The sequence below is a fragment of the Centroberyx gerrardi genome, chromosome 18 (genome assembly GCF_048128805.1).
Source record: "Centroberyx gerrardi isolate f3 chromosome 18, fCenGer3.hap1.cur.20231027, whole genome shotgun sequence".
NCBI lineage: Eukaryota > Metazoa > Chordata > Actinopteri > Beryciformes > Berycidae > Centroberyx > Centroberyx gerrardi.
The window spans coordinates 13,648,567-13,666,293 of NC_136014.1; the positions used below are offsets into that span (position 1 = coordinate 13,648,567).

Below are 17,727 nucleotides of genomic sequence, written 5' to 3' on the forward strand. Positions count from 1 at the left end.
CTGGTCTCCACTCGACATTTCAACAGCTCTCGGTGTGGGAATCGCCCAAAGGCACCGGTCACAGATCGTTGTGTGTTTGTATGTGAGTGTGTCTGACTCACCTGTGGGGCTCAGATCTCAGCTCAGCCAGCCTTTCATCCAGGGCTATCTGTTGCCATAAGGAGGATAAAGAGCTATCTGATTTAGGATCAGTGTTAGACAGTTGAAGGAGAAGCCCATTGAGCTACAAAGAGTGTCTGGAAAAATCTTTGCTCTTGACATACCATGAGATAAAACCCTAAAAATGTATTTAAAACACCTATGCCCCATTTCTATTTCTCTCCCATAGAAGCTTGTACATATAGAGTACAATAGAGCTGAACAATTAATTGAAAAAATTAACTTCTGCAATTGCTTAAGAGGGGCGCCCAAAATGGATTTCTAAATAATGTGTTTTAGTGCTGCGGGTAATTTTTGGTCCATGAATCAAGCACGATATTAGTGAAAACCTTTCATCATACTCAAACACAGTAAATCCTGCACACTGACATGTGACATCTATTTATTTTTTTAACAAAATCACTTTTCTTTAAACAAGTTTAAAGTTCTAATACATTTATGACAAGAAAAACTTGATGATATGAATCACAGTTTAAATCGCAATTGCAATACTCTGTCATATAATCACAATTAAATTTTTCGTCAATATCGTTCAGACCTAGAGTACAAGAGACACTTGATATAACAGGATCTTTATATTTTCTATTTCTATTCAATTTTTTATATTTTCTTTGGCACTGTACACATGGCTGAATAGTGATTAACATAACACTGTTAAGAAGCTCCCATTGGAGACTTAAGGCCTGTTCCCTACCAGCCGGGCTCCCATTCATTGTAAAGGGCAGCAGCATGGCATTTGGGAGACCGTCTTTCAACTTTAATCCCCCGTGACAGCAGGCAGCAAACATCCGCCCTGCTGAAGTGTCCTTGAGCAAGACGCTGAATCCCTACCAGCTCCAGGGAGGCCGCTCCGTAGCCGACCCTGCGGTTTGACCTCCCTGTGGAAGGGGAAGGGGGTTGAGTGAAAAGATGAATTTCTCCTTCGAGGATCAATAGAGTACTACAAGAAAAAAATGTCTGTTATCAGCCACTCATACATGGACAGCTATCTGGCCCAGTGGGAGAGGTTTTTGTGCTCCCACCGCTGCCATCCCAGTGATGTAATAGGCACTTTGTGGACCGCTCCAGGGGAGGAGGACTCCTCTAATCTGTCCCTGTCATACTTTGTTAGAAAGCCAAAATTGAACTCAAAAAGACATTGTGGGTGCACATACAATATGTATGTGTGCAAGCACCATGAATAGTCAAGTACAGCAAGGCTGCATAGGAGCATAAAAAGGGAAAACGTTGTGTGTGTTTTCTGTACTTACTAATTACTGAGTATGATTGCTACTGCAAATGCTGGTGATTTGGGTTAAAGTAGAGGGCCTTAATCTTGGAGAGACTGAAGGGCACAGTGTATCAAACTGGGTGAAGTGGTTGGACAGAGGGTTAGGCACGCAGAGGCCTGGGCAGAGTGAGAGGGAAGGATATTGAATAATAAATAGATCTTACATGGCACTTTTCAACATTTTACAATAAGAATAATACACCAGAAGAACAGAAAGATAAGAGAGTCAAGGTAGATTAGACTTTAAAAGCAGTGGACGGACACTGAGCACCCATTAAATTAGATATAATCAGGTACAGGAAGGCCATAAAGGAGTGTAAGAAAGGCAAAACAGGTTGACCTAAGCCTGAGAGATCTTCTGGCCAGAGCGTCCAGGTCCAATATATTATATATCCATTTAATGTTAATTGCTCAATATTTTGGAAATATTTCAAATATTAAAAAAAAAACTGTTTTCAAGATTTTAGGCCAGCTACTAACATCTACAATATTTCATGATGAGTTTTACTTTCATGTCGGCATTTAGTAAGAGTAGGGGTCATATTTTTTCCCAATGGTGGGAGTTTCATTTTGGACCAAACTCAGAGAGCCAAAGTAATGAGGTCTTTTTATTTTGGTAAGATTTCATTCATTAAGGGCAGAATTCTTAGCTGCCGTTCTAATCTAAATAGGGCAATAAGGAGGGAGAAGAGAAGATGGAAAACACTGAAGGGGTGGAGACAGAGGAAAACAGCACAGGGAGCGAGAAAAGAGTTTGTGACTTCTGAGGCTATGAATAGACAAGCAGTACCTGCTGTACCTACAGTCCCCCCCCCCCCCGCTTCCCCCCCCCCCCCCCCTCCCCCTAACCCCCCCGCTCCTTCACTACTTCCTCTGAAAAAAAAAAAAAAAAAAAAAAGCTACATCGCAAAAGAAAACGAAAAGCCCAAACACAGAAATTGGATTCCTTCTCGGCAGGGAGGTGGGATGGTATAGGGAGAGTTGTGAGTGTTGCTTCCTGCGAGAGGAGAGAGAAAGAGACACAGAAAGAAGGACACAGAGCAAAAGAGGGACAGAAAGTTAAACCTCCCCGATAAAGGAGGGCTAAACCTCATTGTTAGTCGATGTGCGGCCCCTATGAAAGTCCTCCGAGTGAGTCAGGGTGTGACTCATCGCAGCTGGCATCACATCTCTACCTTACACACACACACACGCGCGCATGCACATTTTCAAAAACCCTCAGGCCTTGCGTATGTTATGTGTCCCCCATGCTTAGCGTTCTGCCGTATTCCACCTGTTACAGGGAATGTGTGAGGTCTGCTTCATGGCTAGCATCATCCTGGCTGCTGTGCTGGTATCTGTGATCCTATTATGAATCAGGTTATGACAAGTCATGAATGCAGTCTGAGCACCCAAGCCCTCCCACAAGCTTGCCTTAGATGATAGATGCCGTTAAACTTAGCTAGGTGTGTGTGTGTGTGTGTGTGTGTGTGTGTGTGTGTGTGTGTTGCCGGTCTTACCAACCACCCACTCAAGGGATTAGTGTAAGGGTGGCTGGATGACTCATCGGTCAATGACTTTGGAGGAGAGGGAGAAACAACATGGCCAGGCAGCCAGTCACCCACACTGTTTCTGTGAGTGTGTGAGTGTGTGTGTGTGTGTGTGTGTGTGTGTGTGTATGCGTGTGTGTGCGTGTGTGTGTGTGTGTGTGTGTGCGCCTATGTCATCCCACCTGTCCCTCACAATAGCTATACTCAGACCTCATGAAGCCTACTCATGCAAACCTTGTAATTACAGTTTCAGATCTCTATCTGTGCTTTACAACATGCATTCTCTTTTGGTTGGTCAATTAGGGATGCAGGCTAGTCTACATTGCCTCTCTTAAATGATTAAGATGGTGTGTGTGTGTGTGTGTGTGTGTGTGTAGGTGTGTGTGTGTGTGTGTGTGTGTGTGTTGGGGGGAGGGGGGGTAAATGGTTGCCTGTGTCTCTCCAGCAATGGCAGACGGCTGGGCTTGGAACACGACCCGGCACAGCGTCGAGCTGTTAGGCCATGCGTGCGCTGTTTAACGAGCCATGAGCGATCGCTATGATCTTGCCACAAATAATTCATGAGGAGCCATGTAGAGGAGCTATGGAGCTAAAAGGACAGGGGGGAGGAAAGCATAACGGACTGGACCACAGACTAAGTGGTGAGAGAGAGAGGGAGGGGGAGAGAGAGAGAGAGAGAGAGAGAGAGAGAGAGACAGCGATCCATGGTATCTGACACGTGTCTGGAATAGAAGGGAAATCCCCTATTACCTATAACGCTGACAAGTATGCTTGTGTGTGTGTATGTGAGTGCGTGTATATTTTTAGGGAGTAATTTGTGTGACTACATCTGAAACGGCTCAGTGGGAGTGTTAACAGTGTGCATCACAATCCTGTGATGTGTGTGAGATTCTTGTGAAGGCATGGGCTAAATGTGTGTGTTGGGGAAGTGATGGAGTGAGTTCAGATTTTTCTGACAGCCGTGAAACCCAAAGTGTTTAACTGTACAAGTTTTTTGCTGAAACCAAGGGAATATGAACTAACAAACAGTATTACCAGACAGGAAAGGGGCGGGTGTGAATCTCTATACTACTAACTCTCATTCATGTATGCCTGAATGCCAAGTCTGAAGTGTGAATTATTGTGCATATCAGTTCAAAACGAATGATAATGTGCATTATCAATACCAAACAAAATACTTGCCATCGCTAACACTTAGCCAGTGTTTCTGAAATATCAAACCAGATATCCATACCATGTTATCCCATCCACAACAATTACATTTGCTGCATGTTTCTAAGTGAGACGGCTACTGAGGACTGAAGAATACGGTTTCTGACAGAGGTACTAGGGACCAGTGAGACGTATCAGTGGAACACACAGACTAATGGAAATAGGGGGACGGAGACAAAGGGTCTGTGTAGGTCTCTGTGGCATGTCATTAGTGAGGGAGGGGGTTGACTTGTTCCATCTGACATTTACCAGTCCAACTGGAAATGTCACGGAATGCCAGACTTTACCTCTGGATATAATGGTGCCTCTCACAGCCCAGAGCTATTGATCCCAAAAAACTTTTGTCCATTTTTTCCCTTTTCTTGTCCCCCTGTCCAGTGTCCCGAGAAAGACTGCTTTCCCCTTCCGCCTAATGTTCCTTGAGCTGCCAGACCTTTACCCACACACTTCTGTTTTTGATCCCTCCATGCATTGGCAGTCCTGCTCAGTGGGAAAAGAGGGGGTCATCCCTATGTTCCCTCAGCCCTATGTTCCCTCAACCCTGTGTGTTTAGGCAAGGAGCTCGTATGGTTGAGGTTAGGGTTAGGGTTGCTTGCGGTCGAGTGGTTCCAGGGCAGATGAGATGGTTGGGTTGAGGCATGAGGTCACTGAGGTTAAGGTTAGAGCAAGCTTGCGGTCAAGGCTGTCAGAAGGTAAGTTGGCATAGGGTTGAGGGAACATAGGGCTGAGGGAACATAGACACGCTCCCGGGAAGAGTATGGCTAACAATGCTAGGGATAGGGCTTCAGTTCCTTGTGGGGCCACCTATAATTGTGTCCTCTCATGGTACTGTAAAGCATAAATAATAACATAATAAGCATTTCCCAAATGACATATGTGTACCTTCCATGACTAAATATCTGAATCTGGGTGACATTGTTTTGCTGCACATTTACAGTATGTCAGCCAAAGACTAGATGTTCATATCAGCATTCCTTCCCATGTCTCCTTCCATGCACTAAAAGACAACTTCTAACGTTTGCCTAATTTGCATAGCTAGTGTCTGAGAATCTATACTGTCATTTTCCAGCTACAGTTGATGTGTGCTGAGGTTTCTGGTCCACAGTCTTAGTGTGAAACATCGTCTCATCTCATCACTCCTTTTGGGAAATTCTGGCTGTCTTTCCAGGTTAGCTAATTGACTGACTGACTGGACCATGCAGAGACTTGCCAGCTTTGTCAGAACAAAAAGGGAGGGAGGGAGGCGGGTGTGCTGCCCTTTTGGTAGCAGACAGATCCACTATATACTGTATATAGCTTCTTATTTTGTGCTTAGAAGTGTTTGAGTCCCTTTGGATGTCACAGCATTTTTTTTTTAACCTATCCAAATAAACAACAATAAAGATGGCTGATTTTTTTTCCCCAAAAGAAATGTTTCCATTCCACATGTAATGCAAACAGATCACACACCTGATCATGGTTTGTGTCATTTGTATTCCATGTTCCCATGTTTTGTCACATTTAGGTCTAAAAAGTTGTTCATAGTTGTAGGGGAATACAAACTGGTTAGTGCCTTTATCTTTGCCAAAACAATAACCAAAGGCAGGTGGACCCCACTTGAGCTCTTTACACTGCACTGCACCCAACCCCATTTCAAACTTAACAACAATCCCTCTTCCCATGCTAATTGCACCTAAATGTATCTAAAACCACTCATAAGCACTGTGTCTGGTTTTGCTTGTTATGCTGCAATGAATTTATGTCACACTTTTAAGGCCTGAATTTAGATCCATGGCCTCTCAATTTGTTTTGGGGAGTGCTACTGTCTAGGCTATTTCTGTCCTTGCTACGCTATTGTCCTCGGTTGACTGCCTTCACATCAAGTGGTAGATTTATTTGGCCACTCTGTCAGCTCAGGCAGATAGACCCTGCAGCTACCACCCAATATGCAATGGTTGAACTCACTGTTAAGGTAACTATAAACCACTAGAACTGTCATGATGGTTTCAATGATTGTTTTCTCTACAGTCAGATTTGGGTTAACAATATGTTGGAGAAACTAAAGTGCATTTACTGGTAGGAGAGGATGAAAGCCCCACCATGCTTCCACCAAACTACTGCACTCCCTCGTTTTGCTCACTTGTTTTTCTTTCATAAGACGGATTGATGTTTTCACTGTGCATTTTCAAAAGTGTGTAAAGTAATGCTCCAATCCAAGGCTTCGTCGAAATTGTGTGTCTTTGTCATTGTTTGCTTGCTGTCTTTTGCACACGGTAATTGGCGGCTCCAATTGCGGCATTACATTTCACAACAAACCCAAACCTAAAGAAGATTATGATCTTAATTAGCCATATCACAGCCCTGAGCTGCATATTACATTTCGCTCAGCAGCACAGAATCAGCCTCAATGTCTTGTCCTTTTCAAAAGCAGTGGTACGCCTTTGATTGCAACCGGAGCTTGATTCAATTAGCTGCCACTTCTTAGCTGCACTACCTACCCTCTCTCTGGCTTTACCACAGTGATTTCCTCATCAAACCCCATCATGAAAATAGCCATTCCAGCAGCTGACAATATGGTCATATGGTGCACTTGCCTTGCTTACTGTATGCACTCTATAACAAGTTCAACAATCACAACTTCAATGGTTATAGAGAAGATTGTAAAATCTTTTTAATCACATGTCATTCCAAAGATGTCTTTTTTCTTGTTGCTTTGCACAAGGCAGTTAGACTGAGGAGTAAAGCTTCTAAGTTATGTATAATAGTTGCTTTTTGCCCAGGGGAGAAACTATGCACTCTGTGTATGAGTGGTGATTGTCGTTCACTTTTTGAGTGTCTGCTAGTTGAATGTAAAGTGATGAGCAGGAGATCTTATTTTTTAAGCCTCTTGTTGTTTTTTTTATGTTTTTATCTCACCTAAATGTAGATTTTTTTCCTTCTTTCTGTGTTTTATCATTGTTTTATCAATGTGTTTTATCTCAATTATGTGTTGTATCACTCCTGATGACATACTTATATGTGTTCTATTAAAGTAAACTTCCATATACTCTATTCACCATTAGACAAATTCTTCAATACATTGGACACATTCCCTTCAACTAATTCAGAACACAATGATACACTCCTTATGAATGCAGAAGGATGCATTTTACTGTACCTTAAAGACTGTAGCTAAGTATGCCCCCTAGTGTTGTCCAGATTTAATCATGTGCTTTGCTATGACATGTCTGCATGTCTGTGGATAGCAAAGCACCGTCCTTTTAGATGCATTGTTGATGTCTCAAAGTGCTCTCTTGCCTTCTTTATCACCAGAGTGAAACATCTATTACAGAAAAGGGCACGTGTTATAAGAAAACAGAAGGTAATTTATGTTTCAAATTGTCTAACTATCCATCCTTTCTCTCTTTTCAGGTACATACGCACCATGTACCTTGGCATACAAAGTCACCGGCAGAAGGAGAACCAGCGACGTTTTTACTGGGCTATGATGTATGAATATGCCGATGTCAACATGCTGCGGCTGCTAGAGACCTTCTTAGAAAGTGCCCCTCAGCTGGTGCTGCAGCTCTGCATCATGATCCAGAGCAACAGGGCTGAGCGGCTGCAGTGTAAGGAGTTCCCTAAGGCTCTATACTGGGACCACTTAAGTCTGATTTTGTTTTTTTTTTATGTATTAAGTTAATTTAAGGTCATCTCACATCTCTGTCTTTTTCACATAAATTTGTCCTACTTTTGTTGCTGTTATCACATAGTACATGGGTCAACACTGGATGTCAAGATGCTTCCATATATTATACCTACCAATCAATTTTCACATGACACTTTTTTTTACTGTATGTGCAATATTGTCTACCAATATCTTAAAATCTCCAACATTCATCACTCCTAGTATTGAAACCTCTTTTACAATTCCAATTTCCCCATGCAATATAATTCCCTGAGGAAGGCAATTCCATGATAACAAGTGATACCCTTCTCTATCTGGGTGTCTATAGAAATACCATCAATGCATTTGCTGAGGGGCACTATGCTGCTGCTATGTAGATAATGCTCCATCATTTTTCATTCTGCAGGTTACTGCATTGACATATCTGCTGTCTCTGCTATCATAAATTTCTTAAGAAAACCGAATTGGTGTACTAAATGGAGACTGCTGTGACTGAATAACCCACTTAAGTATGATGATGATAACGCTCTTCAAGAATTTGATAAATTGCTTTGACTGAAATACAACATATGTGATTGCTGTGGAATGGCAGTCAAGTCAAGATCAAACTATAATTCATGGGTGAGAGAGGCTATTGATGCATATCAATGATGTTTCACTAATAGTAATATTTGATACACATCCACACATTTTTCACATTTTTATTTTGTCAAATCAATTAGCCATCCTTCAGGTAAAGTAAAAACTAGCTGTGTTCGTGCTAGTTTCAAGCTCGCCACCTGTTTTATTTGTGAATATAACCCTAACCCTAACAATATAACAACTTAAGGTATCAAACCCAAGTATAGCAATTGTACATTCAAAATTTCCGATAACATCTAGGCTGATGACAATATCAAACAAACGACAAAAATCTAGAAGACCCAAGGAAATCTGCTTAGGCCTATAAATGAGTTTAGTCTCAGAGAGGTGAATCTTGTACATGGCAACCACATTGCACCCCTCCACCTCCAAAAGAAAACGCATCAACAAACTGTCTCTTTTTCTCTCTCTCTCTCCCTCTCTCTCTTTCTCGCTCTCTCTCACAAACACACTCACACAGTTCCCCTTGAATGTCTCTCGGGTATTTCAGTGCCTAGCATGCAGTCATGCCATTTTAACAATGTCAACTTAGACTAAAACTCACACACTCACAGTAAACTAACTTCTAACCTTGAAATCAAACAAAGGCGGACCGAAAATAATAGCTAGCTAGCAGACCACAAATCATGATACAAACGAAGGCCCACAACAAGAAAAGAGAATAGGCACTCCAATATCAATTTTGATAAATAACCTAAATTAATAGTGAAATAAACTGCTTAGAAGCATTAGCCAACTCACACAAAACAAGGTCTCCATCCTCCATGGCCTAAGAGAAATGTAATAACGGTAGAAAAGGTATGTTAGCTTTCTAGCTAACATTACAACTTAAAGAGTAACTAAACCACAAACCCAAATCTGTGGTGGAACCTGACACCTAATGGTGAAAAGTAGGGTACTGAACTGGACATCTGCCATTGGCTGGTATTTGGTGCCAGGTGATGTCACCTTCTATAGAGTACAACAGGTGGTGACAGATACTGGACTAAAAGAACAGAATGCCGAAGTTTAATCCACCCGACAGCTTCAACTTGAGCATGGAGATTGGCCCATGCGGAGACAGAGATTCACATGCTACAGAACGATTCAGGTTAGTACACTTACATATGCCATGGGCAACAAAGCAGAAAATATTTTGAAGTCATTCAACTTTGGGGAGGAAGAAGACGAAAATGACTATTACACAGTGTTTATTAACTAAGTTAAATGAATACTTTGTACCGAAGAAAAACACCATCCATGTGTTTCTACTAGTGCATAAAAAGCCTGGGGAAAAGGTAGACTCTTTCATCAGAGCGCTCTATGAGCTGAGTGAGAAATGTGACTTTGGAGAAAGCAAAAATGAATACACCAGAGACAGGCTGGTAGTGGGAATCCGAGACAAGGAGCTCTCGAGGATACCGCAGCTGATGACTGGCCTTACCCTGGAGACGGCTGTGCAGATGGTGCAGCAAGCAGAGGACGTTGCTCAGCAGATAAGCCAGCAGGAGGACCAAGCAGAAAGCAGCGTGCAAGAGGTGTCCCACTGGCAACGAGCGACGAGGAGCGAGAGATGGCCAACGACAGATGCAGCGAGAGGAAGCATGAGGACTCTGTGAGCAACAAGTGTGGAAGATGCGGCAAAATAAAGCACAGGGATCCGCCAAATGCCCAAAGTCAGAATGCAGAAAATGCAGGAAAAAAGGTCACTCTGAGAACATGTGCCACTCAAAGTCAGTAAGAGAAGTTACAGCTAATGATGAGAGTGAGGAGGACTTTTACCTAGGTGCAGGGAGTAAGATGAAAGCAGTGCAGGGCATTGGACAGTCGTGCTACATATAGGACATATGTCAAGGGCAGAATCAATCATAACTGTCATGAACCTAAAGACTTTCAAAGCACTCCAACCAAAGATGGCTTGTCAGATCAAAGATACCCTTAGATAGTAGCCTGTTGACCATGTTTATCAAGTGTGTGTTCAGGCAGTCAGAGCTGCAGTACCTGGGCCACATTGTTGACGCAAGAAGAATGAGAGCCGACTCAAGGTATGTGCTATCAGCGACCTACAGGAGGCTACTAATGTGCACAAGCTCCAACAAGCCCTTGGGATGATAAACTACATGGGCAAGTACATACCAGAACTGTCATCAGTCGGAAGTCTGTATGACCTGCTGAAAGGAAAGACTGTGTGGGCATGGGACCAGCCACAGCAACAGGCATTACGAAAGCTGAACGAAGCGCTGGCCACATCACCTGTCCTGGTACACTATGACCCTGAGAGGGAGACAGCTGTGTCAGTGGACGCAAGCAGCTATGGAAACAGAGGTGTCTTGCTACAGCTACATGGAGAGAGCTGGAAACCCGTCGCATACTGTGCCAGGAGATTAACGGAGACAGAAACCAGGTACGTACAAATATAAAAAGAATGCTTCGCGGGAGTCTGGGCATGAGAGCGATTTCAAAGGTATCTGGTGGACATAGATAGATTCAGGCTAATCACAGACTACAAGCCTCTAGTCCCATTAATTAACAGTAAAGACTTGGATACAGTGCCGATAAGATGTCAAAGACTCTTACTGAGACTGATGCAGTTTAATGCAAAAGCAGAATATGCATTAGGCAAAACCTTGGTCATAGCCAAAGTATTATCACGTAGCCCACTATGTAACGAAGACAGCCCCACAGTGACAGATGTCGCGTGTCATGTCAATGCTGTTATTCACAGCCTGCCTGTGTCCCAGCACAAACTGGACATGATTAAGTCTGCCACACAAAATGATAAGGAGCTACAGATAGTACAGAGGCTAATCAGAGAAGGATGGCCAGAGCATGCTAAAAGCATCCCCGACAAGGTAACAGACTTTTATCCACTGAAAGATTCACTGCCAGTGCGCGAGGGACTGATCACACTAGGCAATCACATTGTCATTCCACAGTCTATGAGGCAGGAGATAGATCGTACTCACGATGGACATCAGGGCTTATCTAAATTTAGAGAGCGAGCTAAAGAGACTGTATGGTGTCAGAGAATATCAGTGCCATAAAATGCACAGTGGAAACGTGAGTTCTGCTTGGAGCATGAGAGAACGCAGCGCAAAGAGCCACTACATTCAGTACCGCTTCCAGATAAACCTTGGCAGTGTATTGCCACTGATATGCGACCATATCGGAAAGAACTATTTAGTAATTTCTGACTATTATTCACACTATTTGGAAGTATTATCTGACAACTACAATGACGGAACAAGTCATACAGAAACTGAAAGCTGCTTTCGCAAGATCTGGTGTTACGAACCAAGTAGTCAGTGACACTGGCCCACAAGTGTGGCTTGAAGAAACTTTTGTATTCAGTATGATTTTGACCCACTGTTAGCTCTTTTGCTACTGTGCTACACCTACTATGTCAACAAGTGTCAGTTCAGCGCTACTGATGGGGTGGAAGATCCACAGCACTCTGCCTCAAGAGAAATCAACCCGAAATGGCCAAACAAGTCACTCGTCAAGTAATCAGACGCAGCAGCAAAGCAACAACAATCCTACTACATGTGACACAGTGTTAAGGACTCTGCATCCAGGAGACCCAGTTCTGATCAAGCTGGATAGAGGGGAAATCCTGGAAAGGACCAGCATCAGTTGTTGGAGAGAGTGTCACCCAGCACTCTTACCAAGTGAACACTCTGGAGGGAGGAGAGAAGAGGATCAAATCACAGAAACTTACAAGCAGGGCAAATAGTTCCAGCTGCTGAAGCAGGGACTTAGGCTAGCCCAGAGCTAGTAGGAGCCGAGGAGAAACCATCACCTTGCTTGGAGCAAGCTAGCTTAATTCCAACCGAGGAATGAATGAATTAATTTTCCCAGCTGGACTAGGGTGAGTCTGGTAGGGTGAGCTAATTGTTAAAAACAAAAGATTCTAGCTAAAAGTCAAGCTAGGCTATTGGTGTCATGTTGCGTTATGTTCATTCAGAAAACAGAGGAGTGTTACCTTCATGCTATTAACACTGGAAATGAGTATTATGCTTACAGTCAGTAAGTATATAACCCTGGATGGGAAGATATCTTAAGGGGCAGGCCTGCGTCAGTGTTGGATAAAAGCATATTGATTGACATTGTTATTGACCAATCGGAGCTACTCGTTTGAATAGCAGTACCTGCATTATGCATGTCAGTCGAGAAGAGTTGAGATATAAAGTGCTTATAGAGAACATAGCAGTGCTCTCTATAAGAACTCCTTACTATAAGTACACAGTGCTATGATAGCACTGTGTGTCATATGCTTGCTATATGTTATCTGAGTATAAGTGAACTTGATTGGTCATCGGTTCATTTGACACCATCTAGTGGGCAATACTCGTGACAGACTATTGCTCTGCAGTTTAACGACACGTGTGGCCGATAAGGAAAGTGCACGGAAATACTGCCAAGCTTAAAGGGCCATTCCACCACTTAATTTTGTTAATAGGTTGTACATTGCAATAGATGATTTCATTGTGCTGCTGGACAATTTGGCCCCAAAGCCGCTCACTTGTAGCTGCAAGCTCCAGTCAATACCGTCAATACTAGCCAAGTAGCCAGAGCTACTGCGGGGAGTCGTTTTTTGCCCAGTCTTTGGTTTCTCTCCCCGTGGAGTGCCTGCGGTTAGAGCTAGAGTTGAAGCAACAATTAGCCAACCTTTTCCACTAAAGTTAAAGAGTAACTCCACACTAAAACACTTTTGAGTTGTAAACTGGTATTTAGTACTTCGAATTATGAAATACAACAATGCTGGTGATACGGTGATATTGTCAACATTTGAGCACTAATGTGCTGGTGCTGTATTTATCTCACTAAACCTGGCTCAGTTCACTCTCCAGTGGTTAAAATGAGCAGTCGCTGTTCAGTTGAGGATGTAGCCCTGTTGAAGGACAATTGTCCTAAGATACGTCATTAGGTTAAAAAAGTTCTTTGATTACTGCATTACACAAGTTCTTTTAAAATTAAATTAGATCTTTTCTTCCACCGTCTATCAATATTCTTTTTGCTCTCCATAAACCCTTTTACTCGTGCCATACTTAAACTCTTTCTCTCCTTCTATTCTCTCTCTCTCTCTCTCTCTCTTTCTCTCTCCATATCTCTAGGTGTTTCTGCCATGTCCTCCCTCCTGTCCCTGGCCTGGGTGCTAGCCTCTTACCACAAACTCCTGCGTGACTCACGTGACGACAAGAAGAGTATGAGTTACCGAGGTGCTCTGGTGCATCTGTTTTGGCGCCTCTTTACCATCTCCTCACGGGTGCTCTCCTTTGCCCTATTTGCCTCTGTTTTCCACATCTACTTTGGCATTTTTGTGGTGCTCCACTGGTGTGCCATGGCTTTCTGGGTCATCCATGGCGGCACCGACTTCTGCATGTCCAAGTGGGAGGAGGTACTGTTCAACATGGTGGTCGGCGTGGTCTATGTCTTCTGCTGGTTCAACGTACGCGAGGGTCGGACGCGGTACCGAATGGTGGCCTATTACACGGTGGTACTGCTAGAGAATGCCATCCTCAGCACCCTTTGGTATGCCTATCGCGACCCGGCCACCACTGACGCCTATGCCTCCTCTGCCCTCTGCGGCGTCTTCCTGTGCTTTGCCTCAGGTGTGGCCTGTATGGTTCTCTATTATGGGGTACTGCACCCCATGGGCCCCCGGCTGAGAGTGCTGGCCAGCTCCTGCTGTGCTGAGCTGCTGTGGGGCCTTCCGTTACCCCCCGAGGCTGAGCCCATGGCTCCCACACCAGGCCCTCGTGGCTCCCAGGCCACCCCCACGCGGGGCCTGGCGGGGGAATATGTGGAGTCAGATGAAACAGCCACGGACACCTGCCTTCCGGTTTTCCAGGTGAGGTCCACAGAGCCTGTGGATGCGGCCGGCAGGCCCATCCGGCCTGAGGGGCCTCTCATCAAGATAGACATGCCCAGAAAGCGCTACCCAGCCTGGGACGCACACTTTGTGGATCGGCGCCTGCGCAGGACCATAAATGTGCTGCAGTACATTAGCCCTAATGCGGTGGGCATCAGGTATAGGGACGGTCCGCTTCTTTATGAACTCCTGCAGTACGAGTCCTCCCTCTGAAGGCATTCTCTCTCACAGCTCTCTCACCCTCTCTTACACACAAAGATACACACCTTTTCTCTCTTTTTCATTCTTCTCTTCTTCCTTTCTGGATATGATCTCTTTCCACTTGACACTTCGCTCTCTCTTTCTCTCTTTCATGATCATTCAATTTTCCTGCAGGAGATGTGTGTTTTGTTAACCGAAAATCTGTCAAGACAGTCTAAACACACAGTCATGATTTATTTTTGGGAAAAACATACAGTACAGAGAAAAATTATGAACCTATCTTATGTGACATATACAAAAGTCTAATATAAACCCCTCTACATTCATAGAGGAGGGTTCTGTATGAGTGTGTAGATAACGTATGAATGTTTCATTATGAAATGTGTTTAATGCATTATACTGTATTGGTGATTCAACCTGTGAATACTTGTGAAGGGCATATTGTATGTCCCTGTGACATGGGACTGGCGCAAAGCCTGATGGGAATGATGGAGGAGAGTCCCAGAGGTGGCAAGTCTTTGCACATCCCAACATTTACTGCCATTCCTTATGTAAATCATTGAAATGTATGATACTGTTTACCAAGTCCTTAGCCCATGACTGAAAAAGCACTGAAATTACTATATGAGGATACTGTAAATTACAAAATTAACGTAATCAAAGATGTCTGCAAGAGAAGCAATTTGAAATGGCTTTTACATCACGTGCCTCAAGTGTATCCTAGCTGTACTATTTCTGTTAAAAATCCTAAATCGTAATGGTATCATGTCTGGAAGAAAAAGAAGCACACTGACCTTCAATCAGTTACACCCGTATATTAAATTTTTACAATGCAGACTGCCCTCTGCTGGTGGTAAGCTCTAATAGCATGCCTTATTTGGTCATTTCTACCCTTAGTTGTGACAGCACAAAATATTAGGAGCAGAGAAGTAACCTCTTGAGGTGACAAAACACTCTATTCTATCTGTCTTTCCCCAAAAAACTAGCAAAAAGGAAAGTAGAATAGAGTTGAAAAGAGCACAAAGCTTTCTAAATTACCATTTTGAGGGGGTTTGGGGGGGGTTGAATTATCAAATAAGAAATCATAGCAAAACATTCCAAATACCTTTTTTAAGATTGTATGAGTTTAGTTAGGGGGAGAGGGGTACAATTGTGTGTTGAAGCTAACACACTTGCACAATTGTTTTGTCTAGTGCAAAGACGGCCTTTAAGAAATCCTCCACCATTCCCTTCTGAATCCTAGAAAGTACTCCCTTTTCCACCCTCCCTGTTCTTTTTTCTTTTGGACGAAGGTTTTAGGTTGATTAATATATGCTTATTGGGTGCAAAGACTTGTCATAAGTTCTTGAAAAAAACAAAATCATGACAAATCTGAGAAGATATTTATATGCTATTATACTTCAGTGCATATTCGTGTCCCACATTTATACTCATTGACATAACTATATTTTGCCAGAACGTACTTTTTTACATAACAAAACATATTGCAGTGTTAAAGGTATACTTCTCCAAATTAGTGTGCCCTCAAAGAGGCTATGCTCTTACATGGGTGTACAGGGCAACTGTTCTGGCACCTGCTAGTGCAGTTTAAACAAAGCCAAATCACATGTCTTACAGTACTGTCTTTCCTATTTCTTTGCCCCCTTCAGCCAGTAGATCGAGGCAATGCAAAAGGTATGCCACCTATAGGCCTGCCGTGCAGCAATTATACATTGATATATATCTCCCAACTGAATCTGTGGGAGCTATCCACCACAGATACCCATGGGGTTGACTACTGTATTCACCCATGAAAAAAAAATGCCTTCAATGTCAAAGGAGCTTGACTAAAAATTCCAGAGAGGGCTACTGAACAATTCATGAGAAAAATGAATGCATTTCATACTCCGATTTTATCTATTTACTCGATGATTCATCTGAATATATAATGTGTGTTTTTTACATTGTAGTGTTTGGCATGACTTTAGTATGAGGCATTAGTACAAATGCACCCAACAAGGGATGCCCAACAGCCCGACACAAAATAGAGGTTCCTTTTCCTGGCTCACTGGCTCTCTGCTTAGCTGTGGCCCCATGTGCCTGCTAACATCGTACTGTAAAAAAGCAGATGCCACGTAGGTCCAGGCTAAAGGGGTGAGGGGGTTTTTGCCAGGGTTGGAAAAGAACATGAGGACAGATTCTGTGAAAGGGCATGAGTGGAGTTATGTGTGTTTCTCTGTGTGCCTGTGTGAGAAAGACGTGTGTTTACCTGTCAGCATGTACTGTACGGCCTACAGTATGTATTGGCTGGGGATCTAAGTACGTTTGCATGTCGGTGTGTGTGTACGCATGTGTTTTATTTTCGTCTGTGCTTGTCCGTGTGTCTCCTCGGCCCTCTCACACAGCTCTGTTCTCTCGCCGATTGTTCCGCTCCATCCCTGGTTGCTGCTCCGCCCTCTTACCCGTCTCTAGAGTGCTGGGCTTTGGGATATTCCTGTGAAACACTCACTCTCTGGTAACTGAACAACGGGGTTGAGGCTGAACAACTGGAGATCCTGACATGAGAACATGCAATGAGGTACACTGCCATAACCAAGAGCTTCAACATCCAGGGTCCGCCACCCTTCAGCTTAAAAGCGATGTTCAGCCCTGAGTAATTGAGAACTGTTGGGTCAGCTTGAGTGGAGCAAACATCCGACACACCATCTGTATAGATATACATGTGTATGCAAACAACCAACTTGTTCATTGTTTACCATAGTACTCAGAGTAGTTCCTCTCTGTCGTAGTGAATGAACAGCCATGTTCGTAGTTAGTCAATGAATGAATGAATAATTAATTAATAGTATTGTCAAACTAAAAAAGTTAAACTAAACTAAACAGCCAATACAGGGGTTCCTCAGGACCAACAAATAAGACCACTGAACCAGCTGACTCAGGGGTGTCTCAATGCAGTTCTCATCCCCAGGCATGTCCTCAAGGGTCTCCATTTTGTCCTTATCATATTGCATCCTGGACCACTCCTGTTGGCTGGGATAGCACCACTAAATTATGGTTTGCACATTTTATTTTCCTGTGAGAGATTACTCATTCTTACATGTATGAATTCTTGGGGAGGGGGGCAGGTTTTTTGTGGTAGTTGGCTGCCTGGCATTCGGTGCATCCTTTCTGAATACCATTGACCTTTTTCAGACATGGACACATGTCAAAATCAGGTGCAGATACACTGTGATTCATT

The 17,727-nt window shown here is 43.4% G+C and overlaps 1 protein-coding gene across 1 annotated transcript in view; it reads left to right on the forward strand.

Annotated features, from left to right (window-relative positions):
• The window catches only part of xkr6b (XK, Kell blood group complex subunit-related family, member 6b), a 53,364-nt gene extending 38,842 nt beyond the window's left edge, over nt 1–14,522 (forward strand). The window contains exons 2-3 of the mRNA XM_071902377.1: nt 7,561–7,757; nt 13,552–14,522. Coding sequence (XP_071758478.1) covers nt 7,561–7,757; nt 13,552–14,522 — 1,168 coding nt within the window. The remainder of the gene's footprint in view (nt 1–7,560; nt 7,758–13,551) is intronic.
• The last annotated feature ends 3,205 nt before the right edge of the window (nt 14,523–17,727 follow it).